This window comes from Bos taurus, chromosome 29 (genome assembly GCF_002263795.3).
Source record: "Bos taurus isolate L1 Dominette 01449 registration number 42190680 breed Hereford chromosome 29, ARS-UCD2.0, whole genome shotgun sequence".
Lineage (NCBI taxonomy): Eukaryota > Metazoa > Chordata > Mammalia > Artiodactyla > Bovidae > Bos > Bos taurus.
The window spans coordinates 33,191,748-33,214,526 of record NC_037356.1 but is presented as its reverse complement, the minus strand read 5'-3'; the positions used below and the strand labels follow the sequence as shown (position 1 = coordinate 33,214,526).

Here is a 22,779-nt window from a genome sequence, read left to right as displayed (position 1 = left end):
GTTTGAGTCACCAGGGTGCCTGCTCCCAAAACAAGGGTCCCAAGCTGGCGGAGGAGGAACAGAGCAGGCGTGACAGAGGTGCTGCACGTGGGATCAGAGGCACCATCTAGGGCCGACGCGGGGCAACAGCATCCTCTGCTGGTCACAGGATGCCACTACACACACATACACAGACACACACACATACCCACATACAGACACACATACACACAGACAACACACACACACACACACAGACAACACACACACACAGACACACACACACTACACACACACACACACACACACACCCAGGACAGGCCATGCTGGGCACCTCTCTCCCAGACCCCACGGGAGCTTGCAGCCAGAGGAGGTACCTTTCCTCAGCTGGCATACAGGCCCAGAGAAGCCGCCTGCCCAGGGTTTGAGAGGCGTCCCGGAGTCCAGCTGGTCCCCAGGCAGAGCCCGTGGAGTTGGGACTGGTTGCTCCAGGCAGACCCCAGCCACCTGAGGTGCCAACCGGATGTGACCACCACCCACAGGTCCTGACAACATCTCCTCACACACTGGCTCCCAAACCACTCCCAACACTTTCCTTTTCACCAGATGCTTGCTTATTTTCACGGCCCCTCCCAAGACAGCCTGCAAAGAGCTGCCTGAGGAGGGCACCCAAAATGACAGCCCTGCAAGGGTGGAGACACCGAGGCAGGCACTGGAAATGGAGCCACACACGTGGAGGCCCAGCAGCAACCTGCCTCCTGCAGGTGCGTGGAGCTCCCGGGGATGCAGAGGAGGGGCTGTCAGCCACATGGATAGCCTCTACCATCTTCCCCACCACCCTGCAACTACCCACCCGGCTTACGCACCCCAACCAAGCCCACTGACTAGGAACCAGGGGTGTGCAGGCCTGGGCCCCCTTCCTTGACAGAACCCAGTGCATCCCTCCTGCTGTGCTGCAGGGCCCAAGGAGGGCAAAGGGGAGAGCAAGAGAGGGGAGTGACTTGGGGGGCGGGCAGGTAGCAGGGCTGTGGGAGGGAGAGGGAGGCTCAGCCCCACCCCTGCACATGGGCACCTGCCCAGCAACTGGGCTTCCCAATCCAGGGGGCGCCGAGGGCTCCGGGTCTGCAGCTGCTCCCTGCCACCCCTGACTCCCTGCCTAGGGACTGTTCTAAAGGACCCAGGCCTACGTCAGCATCCTCAGGAACGAATGTGGACACAGCACGGCCAGCACCGCCGGGGGTCCCCTGAGCCTGGTCTGGACGCGGCCAGCTCCTGCTTCCCCCTCTGCTGCAGTGCCTCCGCCCCACGCCCTCGGGTGGTCTCAGAGCTTACAGAACTTCCCTCCCTGCCATCTCTGCATTTCTGCTACCCTCCTACCTGGGGCCCCGCGTTCATGTTCTGACTTGGCCAGTGTCGAACAGCCTCCTCTGAGCGTGGACCAGAGCCACCCCAGCTCTCAGGAGACACCCAGGGCACTGGCTGGGCCTCTGCCTCGGGGGTGCCCATGACGCTGGGCCGCTCACTACGGTCAGATCCCCTCACTCTGGGAGACAGACTCAGGAGGTACCACTCCCACGTCCCTTGTGTCCCAAGGCTCCACTTTGCAGAGACCCAGTCTGTCTTCTGAGACGCCAGGGGCCAAGGCTGGGTCTCCATCTTGCCTCTACCTAGAACTGAACTCCCTGTTAGGATTCTGACACACACACCCCACTGCCAGCACCACCTCCAGTAAGACTGCCAGGAACAGCACACGGAGCCGCTCCTTGCCCACCTACTCACCCTTCGCCCCACCCTCCCCTCCCCTCCCGGAAGGATCCATGACCCAGAACGCCTTTATTAGCTCTTTCAGCTCCATTTAACTGCACAAATGGCTTGGTCACAGCTGACTGGTCCCAAATTTGCCAGTGATTTTTCTTTTAATTTACCGTGGCTCAGTCCCCTGTAATACAGGTAGAGGAGGCATATTTTTTCCCAAACTCCCCTCCTGGGGTTAATCACGCACAGAACAAAACTCCATCTGAGCCACTTAATGATTTCATTTCCACCGGAGGTCTAGAGGAGCTGCGGGGAAAATGTTAATGCAGGTCCTCACTCCCCACACTCCAGGTGTCTGTGCGTGAGAGCGGTCAGCTCCTTACCATTACCTCCAGGTCAGCCCAGCACGTGGTCTCCCTTCCCTCCTGAGGGCACCCTGCTCTTCCAGGTGCATGAAGCTGGAGCCCATGCAAGCTGCCCCTCTCCCCGTGTCCCGTGGCTAGCACACCTGGCTCCTTTCCTTGGGGTCCTCTGGCAGGCTCCACGGGGTTATATTGCACCCACCTGTAGGGTCCCCACCGCCTCCCCTGTCATGATCGTCACCACACTCTGCCTTCCAAACATTCAGAGCCAGGCCCAAATCCCTAAGTGTCCTCCACGCCTTCCCGTATGGTTGACCCTTCACCTAGAAGACCCCTCCTCATTGCCAGAGTCTGGTGAAGCCTCTGCCAGGAAGTCCACTTTCTCTAAAGCAGAGAAGACTACTCCATATCCTCTGTCTCCTGTCTGGTTTCCCACAAGCCTGCACTACTGAGTGCCTGCCAGCCCTCCAGCACCCTGAGCTCCAGGGACGGGACAGAACGCTTGCCTGGGCAGCCCCTCACTCCGGCTTGCAGCTGGGTGGAGCACTCAAGATGTTTTATTCCAGTGAGTCGCCCCCACACAGTGCATGGAAGTGGATGTGAACTAGTCATCATTAAACCAAGATGCTCAAAGGCCTCCCATCTGCTCACGCCTCCCAAGAGGCTGTAAAAACTAAACGCTGCGTCCTGCATAGGCTCTGACTCAAAGTGGAGACTCTGTCACCTTCAGGAAACCTTTTCTTGCATGGAAGTGGCGCCATCTGGTGGTTTCCGGCAAAACTGCCATGCAGTTTAGACTGGAGCAGGTGCTGTCCCTTGGCTGAACTGTGAGCCAGCAGCCCGTGGCTAGGAGGTATGGCCAGCCGAGTACCACCCCGCACCTTCCCCGGAGTGCAAGGAGGATCGGGAGGGGCTGCAGAGAGCAGTCCGCGTACCTCATCCCTCCCCTCCATCCCCTGCTGAGGTTTGGACTGTGGCCCTGCCTGCAAAGGCCCTCTCAGAGGCCACCCCTCCAGCCTGGCTCTGTCTGTCCGTCCACCTGCTGGACATCACCTGCAAGACCACATCAGGACCTGAACAACCTACCCCCCGAGACCCTGCCTGGGCAGAGCTGCCCCGTCACCAGCTGTCCCCACATCCCCTCATCCCTCCTCTGCAGGTGACACTGTCACCAGGTCGCCTCTGTCCTGTCTCAAACCAGTCCCCCTCACCTCCCTGGAGCCCCCTCCTGGGCTCCCTGCCCCCACCCTGCACCATAGCCTGGCTGCACGTAACAGTCCTGCACTTCCCATCTCTGCTGGGGTGAGGCCTGGCCCCTCAGCTGCCCCCTTGTGCCCTCTCCCTCCCCTTCCGTCCAGCTGGAGCGGCCTTGCTGCACTGCCTCTATGGCACCACACTCCTCTCGGGTCTTGGAGCCCCTGGCCTGGCCACTCCTGCTGCAGCTCTTCTCAGCCCCTCCTCCACTGCACATGCAGGTGGAGGGAGGCTGGGGGCGACGGTGACAGGAGGTTAGGGCAGGCGTTCCAGACCACTAGGGACAGCAGGGCAGACGGGAAGGAGAGCCCTACCTCTACCCCTGCCCACTCAGCATCTGCTAGTCAAGGTCGCCACCACCACCGTCCACTCCTCACCCCAGTGCACTGCACAGCGGTGTGGCCTGAGACAGCCCGGATCCCAATTCTAGCCTTGTGTCTCCTGGCTGGGTGGCACCAGGAAAGCCACTTAACCTCTCTGATCTTCCAGTTCTTCATCTGCAAAATGAGGTGATTATTTTAAAATAACTGAAAGTAAATCTCAGTTCTCCTCTCTGATCAGGGCAAGTTCTCATTGAAGACAATACTTCTCCTTTATGGTGGCTGTGAATGTTGTGACTGATACAGTCTAAAACTTGTCTCCCCTGTCAGAATGACCATTCCACCAGGACAGGGACGGGTGTCCTGTTTTCTTCATGTTCCCCAGCCTAGCCCAGGGCCCCCACTGGAAGCAGCTGAGAAAGGGTGCCAGGAGCCAGAAGGCCAGGCTGGGCTCCACACTGCTCAGCCACAAAGTGACTCTGGTCAATGACCCACCTCTCAGTCTCACATGCTGCTGCTAAGTCGCTTCAGTCGTGTCCGACTCTGTGCGACCCCATAGACGGCAGCCCACCAGGCTCCCCCATCTCTGGGATTCCCCAGGCAAGAACACTGGAGTGGGTTGCCATTTCCTTCTCCAATGCATGAAAGTGAAAAGTGAAAATGAAGTTGCTCAGTCGTGTCCAACTCCTAGTGACCCCTTGGACTGCAGCCCACCAGGCTCCTCCGTCCATGGGATTCTCCAGGCAAGAGGACTGGAGTGGGGTGCCATTCAGTCTCACATGGTCTCTAATAGCAGAGGATCTACACTGCTTGGGTTAAGTGCATACAGTCCCCAGCACATGGCAGAAGTCAGCAAACACTAGCTGTTATTCTGCTGTGGTGGTGGTCTAGTCACTCAGTGGTGTCCAACTCTTGTGGCCCCATGGAGGGTAGGTTCTTCTGTCCATGGGATTTCCCAGGCAAGAATACTGGAGTGGGTAGCCACTTCCTCCTCCAGGGGACCTAGCATTGCAGGCAGATTCTTCACCTACTGAGTCACCAGGGAAGGTCGTTATTCTACTAGCCACTTGATAAATGCACCAAGGAGATCTCCAGTCTCTGGTCTGTATGCAAAGAGCTTGGAAGTCCTCAACTGTCCTCACAATAAGAAAAAGAAACTGCATAAACCAAAGAGCAACAACTCTTTCCAGATCCATCAGAGATCTGAGGTCACAGGGCAAACAGCTGACTGAAACTAAGTAAGACAGACAGGTGGACAGAGACTCACAAGGCCCCAGAGCAGGACCCCTGGGACCAGGCCAGACAGCAAGGCTTAACCTGCAGTTGATGAATTATTGGTAACTCACTGTAGACAGGCTTGAAAGTTAACAAGTCCAGCCGGCCAGTCTTAGGGAAACCCCAGCACATTCTGAGTTTTACCTGCAGGAATCCTTCCAGACTCTCACCATGAAGACAAGAGGAGCCTCCCCCAAGTCTCCCAGCAAGAGGAGGCGGAAACAGGCATTTTGAAACATGTCTAGAACATTCTGCTTCCTTAACAAAAGCCTGCTCTCAAGGAAAATGACTTTTCCAGAGGCTACCTGACGGAGGGAAGGAATATTCAACTGTAGCCCCCTCCTGCTTTCCTGCTTCTCCTAAGGGAGGGGCCAGGGAGGAGCTGAGAAATACATATGAAGGTCCCAGGCCAGGGGCACAGAGTAAGGGAGACTGAGACCTCATCAGAGCATTCCAGGAAGCTCCTTTGCTGCCCTGCTCAGCCCTCACCACATGGGTAGGGCTCCTGTAAAGTGAGAGGGGATTGCAGCTCTAAGAGCTCCAGGCGTCAGGCCCTATATAAGGAAAAATCCTAGGAAAACCCGAAGACAAAAACAAGGACACAAAAGGGAATTCTAGCCTCTGACCCCACAGCTGCCGGAAAGAGTAAACACAGTCTGACTCCTCACCAGACAAATAGTAAACCTCACGATGAAGGCCTGTCTACCTCAGATAGCTTACCTGCCTTTCAACAACAAACTACAGGTATGATGAGAAGTGAAACATACATCTGAAGAGACAGTGCAAGCATCGGAACCAGACTCATCAGGCGTGGCAGATAAGCTGGAATTATCAGACTGAGAACTTAGAACAACCTTGATAAACAGGCTGAGGGCTCTAGTGGAAAAGGATACCATGCCAGAACAAACGGATAACATAAGCAGGGAGATGGGAACCCCAAGAAAGAATCAGAAGGAAATGCCAGAAATAAGAAACTCTGAAACAGAAACAAAGAACGTCTTTGATGGGCTTACCTGAAGACTACATGTGGACAAGGAAAGAGCTGGTGAGATTTAAGAAATGTCAACAGGAATTTTTCAAATGGAAAAACAAAGAGAAAAAAAAAAGAATGAAAGAGTGAAAAGAAGTGAAAGAGAATATCCAAGATCTGGGGGACAATTCCAAGAGGTGCACCGTTTGAGTAATGGGAAACCAGGAGAGGAACAAAAAGAACAGAAAAAATATTTGAAGTAACAGCTGAGATTTTTCCAAAACCGATGACAGACCCCAAACAGCAAATCCAGGAAGCTCAGAACACCAAGCAGGATAAATGGCAAAACAGCTACACCTAAACATGTCATACTCAAACTGCAGAAAATCAAACACACAGAAATCTCGACAGCCAGGTTGGAGGGACCTTACCTAGAGAGAAGTACGATAAAAATTATATCCAACTTCCCTTCAGAAACCATGCCAGCAAGAACAGAATGGAGCAAAATATTAGAAGTGTTGATAAGAAAACCTTGACTTCTGTATCCTTCAGAATGAAGTGGAAATACTTTCTCAGACAAAGAAAGCTGTTGCCAGCAGACCTGTCTTGCAAGAAATGTTAACAGTTCTTCAGAGAGAGGAAGAGGATGTAGGTCAGAAACGTGGGTCTGTGTAAGGAAAGGACGCACTCTAGAGAAGGAGTAAAAGTTCATGAAATACTTGAGTGAAGCGCACATGTCACACCTCCCCCAGGAAGTCCTCCTGCAGCAGCACTGCTGCTAAGTCACTTCAGTCGTGTCCGACTCTGTGCGACCCCATAGACAGCAGCCCACCAGGCTCCCCCATCCCTGGGATTCTCCAGGCAAGAACACTGGAGTGGGCTGCCATTTCCTTCTCCAATGCATGAAAGTGAAAAGTGAAAGTGAAGTCGCTCAGTCGTGTCCGACTCTTAGCAACCCCGTGGACTGTAGCCCACCAGGCTCCTCCGTCCATGGGATTTTCCAGGCAAGAGTAATGGAGTGGGGTGCCATTGCCTTCTGCCCCTAATACTCCAGGAGCCCCCAGCAAGCCCTGCTTCACACAGTGGCGGGGGCCTGTCACTGTCTCCCCACAAGGCAGCGAGCCTGTGTCCCCAGAGGCAAGCGCATGGCTGTTCAAGATGTGAAGAATGGACGGTAGCAAGGCACTCACACCAGAGGCCGGGGTGGTGGTTAAATAGCACATCTCTTTATCAGCAGTTCAGCAAGAAGATTCCAGTGCTGCCACTGTCATAAGGCAGGGCTCACCCACTGGATCATCACTGCCCAGGTGTGGTTGCTCCTCAGGTCAAGGTGGGTGGACATCCTTCCAACACAGGCTGCTCCTTGATCCTGAAGGACACCTACATGGAAAGAGGGAAATGCCCAGGGGCACATGGAAATGTGGGAAGGGCGGCGGACAAGGCTGGCAATGCCTCCTGAGCCCACTGCACTCCGCGTTCACAGAGCAGGATTCAGGAGCGGGGAGGCCCGTGGGGAGGACAGCCGTTGTGTCGGGTAGAGCTGAGCCGGGAGCCTGACTCCAGAGGCCCCTGCGGGCCTTCACTCCTCGTCCCTACTGGCATTAGCAAACCATTGACACTGCACTTGCCACGTGCAGGATGCCATGGTCCATGAGGAATGTCCTCAAGTCAGGAAACTGAGGCACTGGGCATGAAGCAAGTGCCCATGCCAGAGCCAGATGAAAGCCAGCGTCTGCCCCCCAGGGCAGCTTTATCTCTGCCTCTGCACCAGCATGCCCTCCTCCTATGGTCACTTGGGTCGGATGAGAAACCTAGAGAGTGCCCTGTGCAGGAGCTGGCATAGATTAAGGGCTCAATAAATGCCAACATACACCTCCATGGCCCTCCTCTAAGCATGCTGGTGGTCACCCCATCAGCCCCCGCCTAGCAGGGGTGCAGCAACCTTTTCTGGACAGATGGCTCCTGGAGAGGCATTGCCAGTCAATGACCCACCACCATCCAGAGCCGCACAAGCAACCACTGCCATGACCACTGGTACCCACCACGTGCAGGCCAAGAGGTCATGTGACCCAAAGTCATGGCCCTAATCGGTGGCTGAGCCAAAACCGGTGCACCCTTGCTCCCACTCTGGGGCTGTGTGACCTTGTGACTCGAAGTGGGGCCAGCAGACCAGCCACGGCCACGCTCAGGAGTGCCAGCAACTCAGAACTGCAGGCCCCACCTTGGCCTTGACTACAAGGCTCTGAGACCCCTGGGCCTGTGGGCAATGGTTTGTGACACCAGTGAAAAGTCAGAGACACAAATCTGACCTAGACTCTAAGCTCTTCCAGAAATCTGAGAGGCATGGCAGGAGCCTCAGGCAGCTGCCTTCTCCCTGACCCCACTGGCCCTGGAGCAACCCCTTGCTGGTATTCTCAAGCCCCCACCCAACCTGGGAGCCGTCCTCTCTGCCCCGCCCCTCCCCTGTCAGCTCTCCCACCTGCTGCTCTCAGCATTCGGAGTAGGAATTTCTGTTGCGAAGCTCCTGAGAGATTTCATCTGAAAGATGGCATATGCTGCAGGGGACAGAGGAGAGGAGAGGCAAGGGAGATGGAAGGGCAGCAGAGGCCCCCAGAGCACAGACCACAGCAGCCCCCCAGACCATGGCAGCCCAAGCCTGGGCCCTGGAGCTGAGTCCTGGGAAGAGGCGCTCAGTCCAGAAGGATCCCAGGCTTAGCCAGGCCCAGGGTTGGGGTGGAGGGAGACCCACAGAGACCAGAAGCCCCCTACCCACTTGCCCCCAGTTAGGACACAAATCACCTCATTCCTAACGCTTACCTTCGTCTCACCTGCTCTATCCTATCTCGCATGGCTTCATTTCTTGCCTCGCTCGGCACTTGGAAGATACGGGTATGGCTGCAAAACATCGTCAAGCATTGGGATTCCCGGGCTCCTTTTCCACTAACCAGTCACTGTGGAACCGCCAGAGGTGGAATCCCGTGGACCACAGTTCTGACTGTCCCGATGAGCTTTACAGCTGGTCCTCCACCCTCCTTGTATCAGTACCAAGAAGCATCCTTTTTACTAACCAAATACCCCTGAGCCCCCAGCAATCCCAGGCAGGTAGTAAATGTTCCTAAGAAGAGTCAAGGAGACAGAGAAGTTAAGTGGCTTTGCCAGAGTTACACACTGGGTCAGAGGTCTTGAAGCTGAGGATTTGCCCCTTCTGAATTCCTCTCCCGCTCCCCTGCCAGCTCTATATGATCAGCATTGCGCATATTCACCATGGTTCAGAGATCCTGCCAGAGCCTTCTTTCACAGAGAGGCTGCAGGCTCCTCTTTGATGCTGTTTTTGTCTTATTTCACCGTCTGGATTTGCCTTCCTCACCACCATCTACTTTGCGCCCTTCCCAACTCCACACCCCCACAGACCCTCACAGACCCTCCACTCCAGCAAAAGCAGCTTGCCCACTGGAGCCCCATTCCTGTGCCCTTTAGATTCCCCCATTCTTTTTTTTTTTATTGGAGGCTAATTACTTTCAAATATTGTGGTTTTTGCCATACATTGACAGGAATCAGCCACGGGTGCACATGTGTCCCCCATCTTGAACCCCCCTCCCACTTCCCTCCCCATCCCATCCCTCTGGGTGGTCCCAGTGCACCAGCTTTGAGTGCCCTGCTTCATGCATCAAACTTGGACTGGTGATCTATTTCACATATGGTCATATACATGTTTCAATGCTATTCTCTCAAATCATCCCACCCTCGCCCTCTCCCACAGAGTCCAAAAGCCTGTTCTTTACATCTGTGTCTCTTTTGTGGACTCCCCATTCTCGACAGTGCCTTCTGGGTCAGCTTTGTTCTAGATTTAGGGTTTTCTGTGTGAACTCAGTGTTGATACTGCTTATGAGGACCACAATCCAAATGTGCTCTGAAATACGGCTCAGACACAATAAAGCTGGCCAGTGCCCAGGGAGAGAGAGAGAGGACAGAGGGGGTAGGGGACAGAGGGATGGATGCTTCTGAGAAGAAGGAGCCACAGGGGCCAGATGGGGCCAAGTTGCCAGGCTCTTGCCTTTGTGGGAGGCCTCACCTGGCCCCTGTGTGTCCAGTCCCTGCCCAGACACGTGTGGGTCAGCCCAGATGACCAGCCCAGCACAGCCGAGTGGCACAGCCCTGCACTGTACCCTCACAGGTGATTCTGGTGGAGTCCTCAACATGTCCTTCAGTGCTCAGAGGTTTCTCCACCCACGTCCTGTGTAGCCTTTCAAATGGGGGCTTCGTTTATGCTGTTCTGTCTTCCAGAAAGCCTAGCAAGCATCAGGTGGCCGATACACACCTGTCACATATGTGCACATTCAGTGGTGCTTAATAAAGGGATATGCAACCCTGACCACATACTTAATAAAACTGAGAGGATCAGAGGAGGAACCAGGCTGTGTTTACTGGTTTAAAATCTCCACAGAACACCCAGAGTGGAAAACATCTATGTGGATAATTGACTGATTCCTGTCCCATGTCTCCAGAGCTTTAACCTACTTACACTATGCAGCCAAGGTCTAAAAACCCCAGAGGATGATGTTCATATTATCCAAACCAAGGAAAGACAGCAGCCAGAGCTGGTGGCACGGCCAGGCCAGGAGCGGACAAGCATCCCACGTGGAGGGCAGTGGCTGGGGGGCAGTTATCAATGCTCATGATTTGAGCTACCTTGGCAGGTTTCCCTCCCTTTCTTGGGGAGGTCTCAAATTAGACCCTTCCTCTTAACACAGTTCTTGACCATCTGAATCCTCTTTTAAAATGCTGATGCCACTAGAAGGGGCAAACACAGGAAAACAGCATCCTGATGGATCGGACACAAAAACACATTTCTTGAGAATTGTATCTTTCTTGATAGGAGAGAGCAAAGTTGGCAATGGGGGCACAGGAAGGAAGCTGAGTGCAGAGATGAGGGGGGAAGGCCAGCGGAATGCCACAAGGATTCTCCTGTGAGAGGAGGCCCAAGTGAACACGCACCCCAGAAGGAAACAGGGAAGTGTGTGCCGAGGGGGTGAGCCCGTTCCAGGCCCCAGGCTCCCTTGCCTGGAGTCTTAGCCTCTGCAGAGCAGGAAGGTGGGGAGCCAGGAAGATGGCCACGGCCTGTGCAGCTGCGTGGAGCTCAGGACTCCAGCCTCGGCCTGAGAAACTTCCTCTCACCTCTGGCCAACAGGAGGGTTTCAGCTTCTGCATTTTAAGAGCTTGTTTTCTTTTTACTCTTTAAAGTGCAGCCACTTCTGAACAAATCAAGTGCAAAAATAACAGAAGTCTAAAATGTATTCAGAAGCAGTTAAGAGATGGTAAGCAAGCCATTTTCCAACCCCTCCAGTTATTTCAAAATTTAGGGATGAAGTGGGCTTTTAAGACAGCAAAAACAATCCCTTAAGACCCCAAAGGCAGAATGCAAAACTTCTCAACCAAAGGAGTCAACACCTCTAGAGAAGGGCAGCCTTGGGTTTGTGTCAGCCAGGAATCCCGGAGAGGGCGCTCATGCCTTCTCTGCTTCGCCCGCCCTACAGTCTGGCTCCGGGAAAAGAGATGCTTTACCTCCATCTTATGAACTGGATTCTTGTTCTCTCCTCCAGGACCTCTTGACTCTGGTTTGCTAACAAACCAGACTTTGAGAGGTGGTGCTTCACCTAGGAAATCCAGTGGCATCCAGTGGTTACTGCCCAGCAAGGACTCCATGGCCAGGGTACAGCCCAGCCTGGACAAGCTCCGCCCACTAGCCCAGGACCCTTGCGTTAGGCCAGCCTCCCCTTTCCCCCCGCCAGTCCCCCAGGATGGGCGGCTAACAGGCTCCATTACCACATCTCTAGTCACATGTACATCTTGGCCTTGCATGGGAGGGAAGTTGGTGGACATCTTCTCCTTTATCTCCTGGGAAGCCTCTTCTTCAGTCTGAAAGGTGAGTGATTTCCTTCAGAGGATGATTTCCTTCACTCGTCTGGTCCCCAGTCCCCCTCCTCTTCCTTTTCCTTTTTATTCTTCCCTATCATACCGTACACATGCATATCCCTACACATGCGCTATTGCACATTCTGACACTAAGCCATCTGCTGCTACCTTCCCGTGGAATTCCAGGGACTCGGTAAGTCATGGGTCCTAACCCAAGGTCCTTCTGAGAAATCCTGCAGTAGGGGCCACCCATCTGAACCCCCTCCACTCCACGCTTGAGAAGCAGGGTGGGGCCGGTGGTGACACCGGAGCATCTCTGGTGAGGAGACAGACTGGGTGCTCCCAAACGTGTGATGAATCAGACGCAGCTCCAGGCAGGCTGGTGGGCAATGAACTTGGGTTTCCTGGTTCTGTGGAGAGAGAAGTCCAGCTCTCTACAATCTGGGCTACCCTGAGTCCCAGAGGAAACTTACTTTTTTCAACCAGTGCTGTACTACAGACACAGCCTCAGTCTCCGTAACTTCCACATCCTGCAACAAAGTCGTAAATCAATGCCCTCAGAATACGGAGAGACCCACCTCTGCTCCACTATCCACATCCAACATGAACTCTCCTCTCCGGAAGTGCCAGGGCTCAGAGCACAGATGGTACCTGAGATACTCTCCACCTAGCCATCACCAGCCCCACTCACCGAGCTGACTTTGGGTGGGAAGGGGAGCCCGGCACCTTTCCGAGCAAGGATGTACACAATCCATGTTGTGATTATCATCTCTGCACTTATGCCAGGCCTCCTTCGTGGCTCCCTCCTTCCATTGAAGCAGCCTGAGAACTCCCCCAGCACAAGGAGGTCCCTGGAGGGTGGTGCCTACCTGATTGGCTGGCCAGTGATGATGTGACAATGACCTCCTTTAATTCCCAGGCTCAGAGTGGGGACAGAAAACAAAGGTCTGGAAGTGTCCACCTTGGAGATGGCTATGGCTCAGAAATGGAGAGGCGGGTATGGGCACTCAGGATGTGAGCCTGAGGAAGGTACAAGGGGCAGTTACTGAATGATAGACAGAAATTATGAGGGATGGGGAAGACTTCTGGCTGGTCACCCAGTCTTGAGCAATGCTGAAGCAGAAAGAGATTTGTGGCAAAACAACCTGGGCCCTCTAGACATTTGTTCAAACCCTGCCATAGGCATTTCTTATCCTTACTCTTACAAACTGGGGGAGAAAGGGCTTATCCACCCAGAAAATGTCAAAAGATGGGGGAGCACACCCCTCAACAAGGACATTACCTTTATTTCTGTGTCTACTTTGTTTACACAAGTGATTCAGATCACAAAAAAATAAGCAATAAGAGGAATAGGGTATGAAAGTGCCAATTCTTGTGAAGGACATTTCCTGACTTTACCAAGTCACCCACAGTAGACTGGCTATGTAGAAGGTTAGTCAAGTGGAAATGAAAGAGGAATCCTGTTACAATGCAGAGCTGGGGGCAAACACTGACGGGCTCAGATCGCTGTGATTCCCACCGAGAACCTTCACTAGGGAAGTGAAGTTCAGAATAGCCTAAAGCAAATGTTTAGCTGCTCTCAAAAGTAGTTGTAGCCTAACCCTAAGACTATTCTCAAGGCCTCAGAAATGAGGGTTGTCATCCTGTCTCTACCACTAACTTGTCATATGATCTTGACCCAATCATTAGTCCCTGTGGACGCAATTTCTTTGTCTTCACAATGAATACAATGTCTCTAGTTTTCTTCTAGCTCTAATAGTCTGTAAGTGTTCTCATTCTTCGAAGAATATAGAAAACCTTTATCTTACTCTCCCCAGCTTCCCTAAAATAGCTACTATATCTCCTCACTCTCAAAAAAATCACCTTAATTTTTCATCTTCTCTATTGATCAGAATATGCTAGGCTATCCTGCAGCAACAAGTAAGTCCCCCAATGAAAGAGACTTATTTCTTACTCTCAAAGCACAAGTTCAGGCCAGCTGTGCTCCACGTGGTGACATAGAGATCCAGGGATAAATCTGTCCTCTGGCCCCATGCTGTAAGGATGTGACCTGTGTGACTGCAGAGAAAAGGAAAAGAACACACGGAGGAATAAAATCACCTCTTCTGTTCTAGCTCAAATGCTTCTTCTTAAAGGTTTTTGGCCAGTGCTAGTAATAGGACCCCAAACTGAATGCCAAGGGAGATGGGAAATCGTAAAACAAAAGATGAAGTTACTCATCAACACCTCTGTTTCTGCCACTACCTCCTAAAAACTGTTTCCATCCTTACTGGTGTAATTTTACTGTTTGAATCCCTAAAACATTAATGTTACAGAAAAATTAAAACTACATGAAAAGATACACTGAGGGAAGTTCCATCTTCTTCCCTGTCTCTTCAACCTTGTTCTTCAGAAGGATTTTCATACATTTCTAGGCTGTACATCTGTGTTTATGTTTCCAAAATGAAACAGATACATAAATCTATTCTCACATTTTATTACTATGTTATGAAATGCGCACAGTAAAATATATAAATACATTCACAGCTCAGAAAAAAGTTTAAGTGCGTGTATATATATATATATATATACACACACACATATATATATATATGTTTAACCACTACCCGTATCAAGATATAGAACACTTCCAGCACCCCAGCAGGCCCTCAGACCCACAAGGAGATCAGCATTTTGACATTTATCACCATAAGTGTTTTGCCTAGTATCCCACTGTATTACCACAACACAAATTAACAAATTTTCAACTGATGGACATTGGTGTTACATCTAGTTTGATCCTTTTTAAACTGATGCTGCTATGAATATTCTTATACTATGAATATTTGTTTGACATAAGCGCTAAATCTGCACATATACATAACAGACTGGAGTTGCTTGGTCATAGGCTTTACATATATTTAGTGCTGGCATATAACAAAAAGTACCTCAAGACAGTTGTACCAACTACTGCCTAGAATAGTTACTTCATGTTTCTGCCAGCACTTGTTACTGTCACTCTTTTGAAGTTTAGACGTAAGATTAGCTCAAGATGGTGGAGTGGAACAACATGAGCTCACCCCCTTCTTATGAAAACACCAAAATCACCACTAACTGCTAAATAACCATAGACAAAAAAGTACTGGAACTTACCAAAAACAGATATCCTTCATCCAAAGACAGAGAAGAAGCCACAATGAGACAGTAGGAGGGGTGTCATGATAAAATCAATGTCCATACCTATGAAGTGGGCAACCCACAAACTGGAAAGTGATTGTACCACAGATGTTATTCCATGGAGGGAAAATTCTGAGTCCCATGTCAAGCTTACCAGCCTGAGGGTCCTAGGAAAGGAAGAGTCCCCAGAGAGTCCGGCTTTGAAGGCCAGAAGGGTTTGATTGAACTTTCACAGGACTGAGGGAAACAGAGACTCCATTCTTGGAGGGTGCACACCAAGTCTCATGTGTACCAGGACCCAGGGGAGAAAAGCAGTGACCCCATAAAACACTGGGCCAGACCTCCCTGCTAGTATTTAAGGGTCTTCTGCGGAGGCAGGGGCCAGCAGTGGCTCACCCCAGGGTGAGGGACACTAGCAGCAGCAGTTCTAGGAAATACCCATTGGCATGAGCCCTTGCAGAAGCCATTAGCCCCACCAAATAGCCTGCAGGTGGCAGGATTGGAGTTCCACAGGCCAAACAATGAACAAGGTAGGAACACAGCCCCACCCATCAGCAGACAAGCCAGTTGAAATTTTATAGAGCACAGCCCTGCCCACCTGAGGGACAAGACCTATCCCCAGCCACCACCAGTCCCTCCCATCAGGAAGCTTACACAAAACTCTTAGAGAGCTTCATCCTCCAGAGGATGAGCAGCAGAAGCAAAGAAGAGCTACAGTTCTGCAGCCTGAGGAACAGAATCCACGATCTCAGACAAGCTGGAGTAGCGATACACAATTCAGAGAAAATAGACTCTAAAATAGTGTTACAAGTGATCAGAAAGGGTACTATATAATGATCAAGGGATCAATCCAAGAAGAAGATACAACAATTAGAGCTATGCATGTACCCAATACAGGAGCACTGAAAGCCACAGAATACACATTCTTATCATGTGCACACAGAACATTCTCAGAACTGACCACGTGCTGGCCACAGAGCAAGCCTCAGTAAATTTAAGAAAACTGAAATCATATCAAGCATCTTTTCCAACCACAACACTATGAGACTGGAAATAAACTACAAGAAAAAGAGCTAAAAAACCACAAACATGGGAAGCTAAACAATATGCTACTTAACAACCAGTGGATCACTGAAGAAAACAAAGAGGAAATAAAAAATACCTAGAGACACGGCAAATGAAAACACAGTTATCTGAAACCTATGGGATGACGTAAAATCAGTTCTAAGAGGAAAGTTTATAGCAATATAGTCTTACCTCAGAAAGCAAAACAAAAATCTCAAACAATCTGACATTACACCTAAAGCGTCTGCCCACGATGCGGGAGACCTGGGTTCGATCCCAGGGTTGGAAAGATCCCCTGGAGAAGGAAATGGCAACCCACTCGAGTACTCTTGCCTGGAAAATCCCATGGATGGAGGATCCTGGTACGCTACAGTCCATGGGGTTACAGGGACTCGGACATGACTGAACTTTCACACCTAAAGCCACTAGAAAAAGAAGAATAAAAAAATCCCTGAAGTTAGTAGAAGGAAAGAAATCATAAAGATCAGAGCAGAAATAAATGAAATAGAGATGAAGAAAACAATAGCAAAGATCAATGAAACTAAAAGCTGATTCTGAAAAAAGAAACAAAACTGACAAACTTTTAGCCAGACTCATCAAGAAAAAAAGGAAGAGGATTCAAATCAATAAAATTAGAAATGAAAAAGGAGAAGTTACAATTGACAGCACAGAAAAACACACAAAAGATCATAAGAGACTATTACAAGCAACTGTGTGCCAATACAATAGACAATCTGCAAGAAATGAACAAATTCTTAGAAAGGTACAATCCCCCAAGACTGAACCAGGAAGAAATAGAAAATAAGAACAAGCTAATCACAAGTACACAGCCTAGATAGCATGTTGAAAAGCAGAGACATTACTTTGCCAACAAAGGTCCATCTAGTCAAGGTTATGGTTTTTCAAGTGGTCATGTATGGATGTGAGAGTTGGACTGTGAAGAAAGCTGAGTGCTGAAGAATTGATGCTTTTGAACTGTGGTGCTGGAGAAGACTCTTGAGAGTCCCTTGGACTGCAAGGAGATCCAACCAGTCCATTCTGAAGGAGATCAGCCCTGGGATTTCTTTGGAAGGAATGATGCTAAAGTTGAAACTCCAGTACTTTGGCCACCTCATGTGAAGAGTTGACTCATTGAAAAAGACTCTGATGCTGGGAGGGATTGGGGGCAAGAGGAAAAGGGGACGACAGAGGATGAGATGGCTGGATGGCATCACTGACTCGATGGACGTGAGTCTGAGTGAACTCCGGGAGTTGGTGATAGACAGGGAGGCCTGGCGTGCTGCGATTCACAGGGTCGCAAAGAGTTGGACACGACTGAGCGACTGAGCTGAACTGAACTGAACTGAGTCACAAGTACTAAAATTTAAATTATGATTTAAAAAATTCCCAACAAACAAAAGTCCAGGACCTCATAGTTTCACAGGCAAATTTTATCAAACATTTAGAGAAGAGCTTACACTTATCCTTCTGAAATACTTTCAAAAATTGCAGAGGAAGGAAAATTCCCAAACTCATGCTATGAAGCCACTATTACCCTGATACCAAAACCAGAAAAAGATACCACAAAAAAATAAAATTACAGGCCAATATCACTGACGACAGTCCATGGGGTTGCAAAAGAGTCAGATACGACTTAGCAGCAAAGTCACAATCACTGATGAACACAGACACAAAAATCCTCAACAAAATACTAGCAATTCAAATCCAACAATATATTAAAAGGATTATATACCATGATCTAATGAGATTTATCCCAAGAATACAAGGATTTTTCAATATCTGCAAATCAATCAATGTGATATACCACATCAACAAACTGAAGAATAAAAGCATATGATTATCTTAATAGATGCAGAAACAGCTTTTGATGAAATTCAGCATCCATTTATGATAAGAACTCTCTAGAAAGTGGCCATGCAAGGAACATACCTCAACATAATAAAGACCATATAACAGCAAACCTACAGCTAATATCATACTCAATGGTGAAAAGCTGAAAGCATTTCCTCTAAGATCAGGAGCAAGACAAGGATGTCCACTCTCACCACTTTTACTCAATGTAGTTTTGGAAGTCCTAGCTATGGCAATCAGAGAAATAAAAGGAATTCAAATAGTGGGGGAAAGAAGGAAACTGTCACTGCTTGCAGATGATATGATACTATAAATAGAAAATCCTCAAGATGCCACCAGAAAACTACTAGAGCTCATCAATGAATTTGGTAAAGTTGCAGGTTATAAAATTAGCACACAGAAGTCTGTTTCATTTCTTTACATGAAAAACAAAAGATCAGAAAGAGAAATTCAAGAAACAAAACCATTTTCCATTGCATCAAAAAGGATAAAATGCCTAGTTACAAATAAGCCTACCTAAGGAGGCAAAAGACATGTACTCTGAAAACTATAAGATGCTGATAAAAGAAATTGAAGATAACGCAAACAGATAAAAAGAAATACCATGTTCTTGGATTGGGAGAATCAATATTGTGAAAATGACAATACTACCCTAGGCAATCTAAAGATCAAATGCAATCCCCAGCAAATTACCAAGAGCATTTTTCAGAAACTAGAAAAAAAAAAACACTTAAAATTTGTATGGAGACACAAAAGACCAGGAATAGCCAAATGAGTCTTGAAAAAGAAAAACGGAACTGGAAAAATCAGGCTCCCAGACTTCAAACTATACTACAAAACTATAGTCATTAAGTAGCCTGGTACTGGCACAAAAATGGAACTATATATAGATCAAAGGAATAGGATAGAAAACCCAGAAACTAACCCATGCATCTATGATCAAGTAATCTATGTCACAGAAGGCAAGACTATACAATAGGGGACAGATAGTCTTTTCAAAAAATGGTGCTGGGAAAACTGAACAGCTACATGTAAAAAATTGAAATTAGAACATTTTTTAACACCACAGTAAGTAAATAACGTTATCACTCAGTCGTGTCCAACTCTTTGCAACCCCACAGACTGTGGTTCACCAGACTCCTCTGTCCATGGGATTCTCCAGGCAAGAATACTGGAGTGGATTGCCATTCCCTTCTTCAGAGGATCTTCCCGATCCAGGAATCGAACCCCAGTCCCCTGCACTGCAGGCAGATTCTTTACCATTTGAGCTACAGGGAAGTCCTTTTAACACCACACAAAAAAATAAACTCAAAATCAATTCAAGACCTAAATATGAGACCAGACACTATAACACTCTTAGAGGAAAACATAGGCAGAACACTCTCTGATATAAATCACAGCAAATATCTTTTTCTATCCATCTCTCAGAGTAATGGAAATAAAAACAAAAGTAAACAAGTGGAATCTAATTAAACTCAAAAGTTTTTGCATAGCAAAGGAAACCAATAAATAAAATGAAAAGACAACCCACAGAATGGGAGAAAATATTTGCAAATGATGTGACCAACAAGGGATTAGTCTTTAAAACTTACAAACAACTTTGGCATGTGGCTCAATATCAAAAAAGACAGCCCAATCAAAAAATGGGCAGAAGACCTACATACCTTTTTTTTTTTCCAATGAAGAGAAAGCAGTAATAAAAAGTCTGACTTACAGAGACCTACGGAGTTGGCTAATTGCTCACAGTGTCCTTAGAAGTGAAACAGATGAGCGGTTCACGAAATTCTTGCTTGATCTACTTAAGTGAGAGAATTTTAGGAAAAGTGAATAGAAGTCTAACTTGAATGATAAAAACAGTCATGGCCCTTTGATCAATTCTGATTTAAGCCAGTGTATAGACCCAGAACTCCTTGAATTAGGGAAAGGCTAGATCTCCTTAAGGACGGACCCTGCTACACCACAAAACATGCATGGTGTTAATCCTTCTCCCAGCCCACCTCAAAGGGACTTACAGCCTTTTATCAGAGTAACTGTGCACAGAGGGAAAGGAGACAAACTTTTCAGGGATTACTGGATACTGACTCTAAACTAATTCTTTTTGCAACCCCATGGACTGTAGCCTGCCAGGCTCCTCTGTCCATGGAATTCTCCAGGCAAGAATGCTAGAGTGAACTGCAATTTCCTACTTCAGGGGATCTTCCCAACTAAGCGATCGAACTCAGGTCTCCTGCACTGAAGGCAGATTCTTTACAGTCTGAGCCACTAGGGAAGACAATACTGATTCTAGGCGACCCAAAAAGTTACTGGGGCCCTGTGTCAGAGTCGGGGCTTGCACAGGTCAGATGGTCAAATGGAGTTTTAGCTCACGTCTATCTCACAATGGGTACAGTAAGTCCCTGAACCCATTTTGTGGTTATTTCTCTACTTTCAGAATGTGAAATTACAATAGACATAATAGCCACAATTCTTCCCTAATGTGCAGTGCAAAGGCTATTATAGTAGGGAAGGTCAGGTAGAAGCCACTACAACTGTCTCTAACTAGGAAAAACAGTAAACCAAAAGCAATGCCATGTTCCTGGAGGAACTGCAGAGAGTAATGCCACCATGAAGGACCTGAAAGGTGAAGAAGCAGTGATTCCCACCACATCCCCATTCAACCTGTCTGTCTGGTCTATGCAGATAACAGATGGATCGTGGAGGTTGGCAGTGGATTATTGTAGACTTAACCAGGCATCACCGACTTGATGGACGTGAGTTTGAGTGAACTCCAGGAGTTGGTGATGGACAGGGAGGCCTGGCATGCTGCAATTCATGGGGTCGCAAAGAGTTGGACACGACTGAGCGACTGAACTGAACTGAACTGAACCAGGACCAGACTGCAACTCAGTTACTTTCCAGATGTACTTTACATGAACAAAGTAATACATTCCCTTGCACCCAATGTGTAGAAATTTATCCGGCAAGTACGTTCTTCTCAATGCCTGTTAGTGAAAACCACCAGAAGTAGCTTGGCCATTTGGGCCATGAGACCCAGGAGTTCAGTGGTGTTCAAACTATCAGTGGTCGATAGGTATGGAAATTTAGAACTTCTGGAGGTCCCTACAGGTGAGTCATAGTGAGGACCATTAGGACTTGGGAGAAAAGCTCTGCCTCCCTCTATGGACAGCTACTCTCCTTTTGATATACAGCTTCTGATTTGCTAGTAGGCCGCAGGAGAGGCTGAATGCTTAACCATGGACACCAGGTTACCATGTGAACCTGAGCTGGCTGTTGTCTGACCCACCAAGCCATAGAGCTGGGCATGCATAGCAGAACCCATCAGCAAACAGAAGTGACATTATTGAGAACAGGCCCAGGCAGGCCCTGGAGGCACAAAAGAGTTACGTGGCTCCCTTGTCCATGGTTGCCACTCCTGGACACTGCCTTCTTTCCCAGTCGGCTCCAACAGCCTCCCAGGGAGCTCCCTATGATCAGCTGACAGAGGGTGAGAAGAAGGGCCAGATTTACAGATTCATGGTTCTGCACGACAGGCAGGCACCACCTGAAGGTGGGCAGCTGCAGCAATGCAGGCCTCTCTGGGAGGTCCCGAAGAATCTGGTGATGGGAAATCCTCCCGGGGAGAACTGGAAGCAGCACACCAGGTCGTGCACTTTGCACGGGAAGAGGAGTGGCCAGACCTGTGGTTGTATACTCATCCGTGGGCTGTGGCCAGGGGTTAGGAGGAATGCTCAGGGACTTGGAAGGAACATGACTGGAAAATTGGTGACAAGCAGGTCCGGGGAAGTGGTATATGGACAGGCCTCTCAGAATGGGCAAAACACAGGAAGACATTTGTGTACCATATGACTGCTCACCAAAGGGTGACCTCAATGGAGGAAGATTTTATCAGTCTAGAGGATAAGATGACCTGCTCTGTGGCTCCCAGTCAGCCTCTTCCCCCAGCCACCCCTGTTATTGCCCAATGGACTTGTGACCAAAGGGGCATTGTCAGCAATGATGGAGGTGACTTCACCCATCAAAGCCAACCTGGCCTTGCTGATGCCACTGCTGATGCCCAGTCTACCAGACCAGAATGGACTCACTGCCAGGGTGCCATCCCCTGGTGTGACCAGCCAGCTACCAAACAGCAGGCTGTTTGGTTACTTGGGCCTACTTCTGTTCCGTAAGGGATGGTGTTCGTTCTTCCTGGAACAGACACTAACTCTGGATGTGGATTTGCCTTCCCTCTGCACAACACTTCTGCCACACTACCGTCAGTGAGCTTACAAGATGCCTTACGTACTCTCACAGTGTTCTACACAGCACTGCTTCTGATCAAGGGACCTTATGGCCTATTCTCCTAGCACTCATGTCAACAACACTCCCTACCATCCTGTAGCAGCTGACTTGCTAGAAAAACAGATTGGCCTTTTGGAGACTCAACTATAGCACCAACAATGTGGAAATACCTTGCAGGGCTGGGGCAGTGTTCTTCGTCCTATACCAATACCCAGTATATTATTATTCTTCCCATAACCAGGGTTCAGGGGTCCAGGAATCACGAATTGGACATGGCAGTGGCACCATTCACTGCTGCCCCTAGTGACTCACCAGCAAAGTCTTCTCTTCCTGGCCCCACCATTGTATGTCCTTCTGGTCTAGAGACCTTAGTTCCAAAGAGAGGGAAGCTTCTACCAGGAAACACAATGATTCCACAGGAGTAGTACCTAATACCATCGCCTGGCCACCTTGGGTTCCTCAGATGTGTCTGAATCAACAGAGCAAGAAGGGACTTAACCTACTGACTGGGGTGAGGAAGAGTATGATGGAGCAGAGCCAAGCTCAGGATGTCTCTGAGCACCATCATGGCCTGTGGTTAAGGTCATGGAAAGCTGCAACA

The 22,779-nt window shown here is 49.3% G+C and overlaps 1 protein-coding gene across 1 annotated transcript; it reads right to left on the bottom strand.

The window, feature by feature from the left end:
• Nucleotides 1-7,119: 7,119 nt before the first annotated feature.
• SPATA19 (spermatogenesis associated 19) lies at nucleotides 7,120-12,660 on the bottom strand. The gene is made up of 7 exons (NM_001076498.2): nucleotides 12,520-12,660; nucleotides 12,302-12,358; nucleotides 11,739-11,831; nucleotides 11,478-11,569; nucleotides 8,733-8,810; nucleotides 8,395-8,470; nucleotides 7,120-7,295 (listed from the first exon to the last, which is right to left on the bottom strand). The coding sequence occupies exons 1-6, from the start codon at nucleotides 12,595-12,597 to the stop codon at nucleotides 8,404-8,406; spliced, it is 465 nt and encodes a 154-aa protein (NP_001069966.1). The 5' UTR covers nucleotides 12,598-12,660; the 3' UTR covers nucleotides 7,120-7,295; nucleotides 8,395-8,403.
• Nucleotides 12,661-22,779: the final 10,119 nt, after the last annotated feature.

What these genes read in the sequence shown, in the direction of transcription:
- SPATA19 (NM_001076498.2), bottom strand. Translation starts at nt 12,597, where the DNA reads ATGATAATCACAACATGGATTGTGTACATCCTTGCTCGGAAAGGTGCC. An exon ending in TCCCACCCAAAGTCAGCTCG is followed by an intron (nt 12,359 to 12,519) that starts GTGAGTGGGGCT and finishes ACTTTGTTGCAG; the next exon opens with GATGTGGAAGTTACGGAGAC. An exon ending in ATAGAGCAGGTGAGACGAAG is followed by an intron (nt 8,471 to 8,732) that starts GTAAGCGTTAGG and finishes TGTCCCCTGCAG; the next exon opens with CATATGCCATCTTTCAGATG.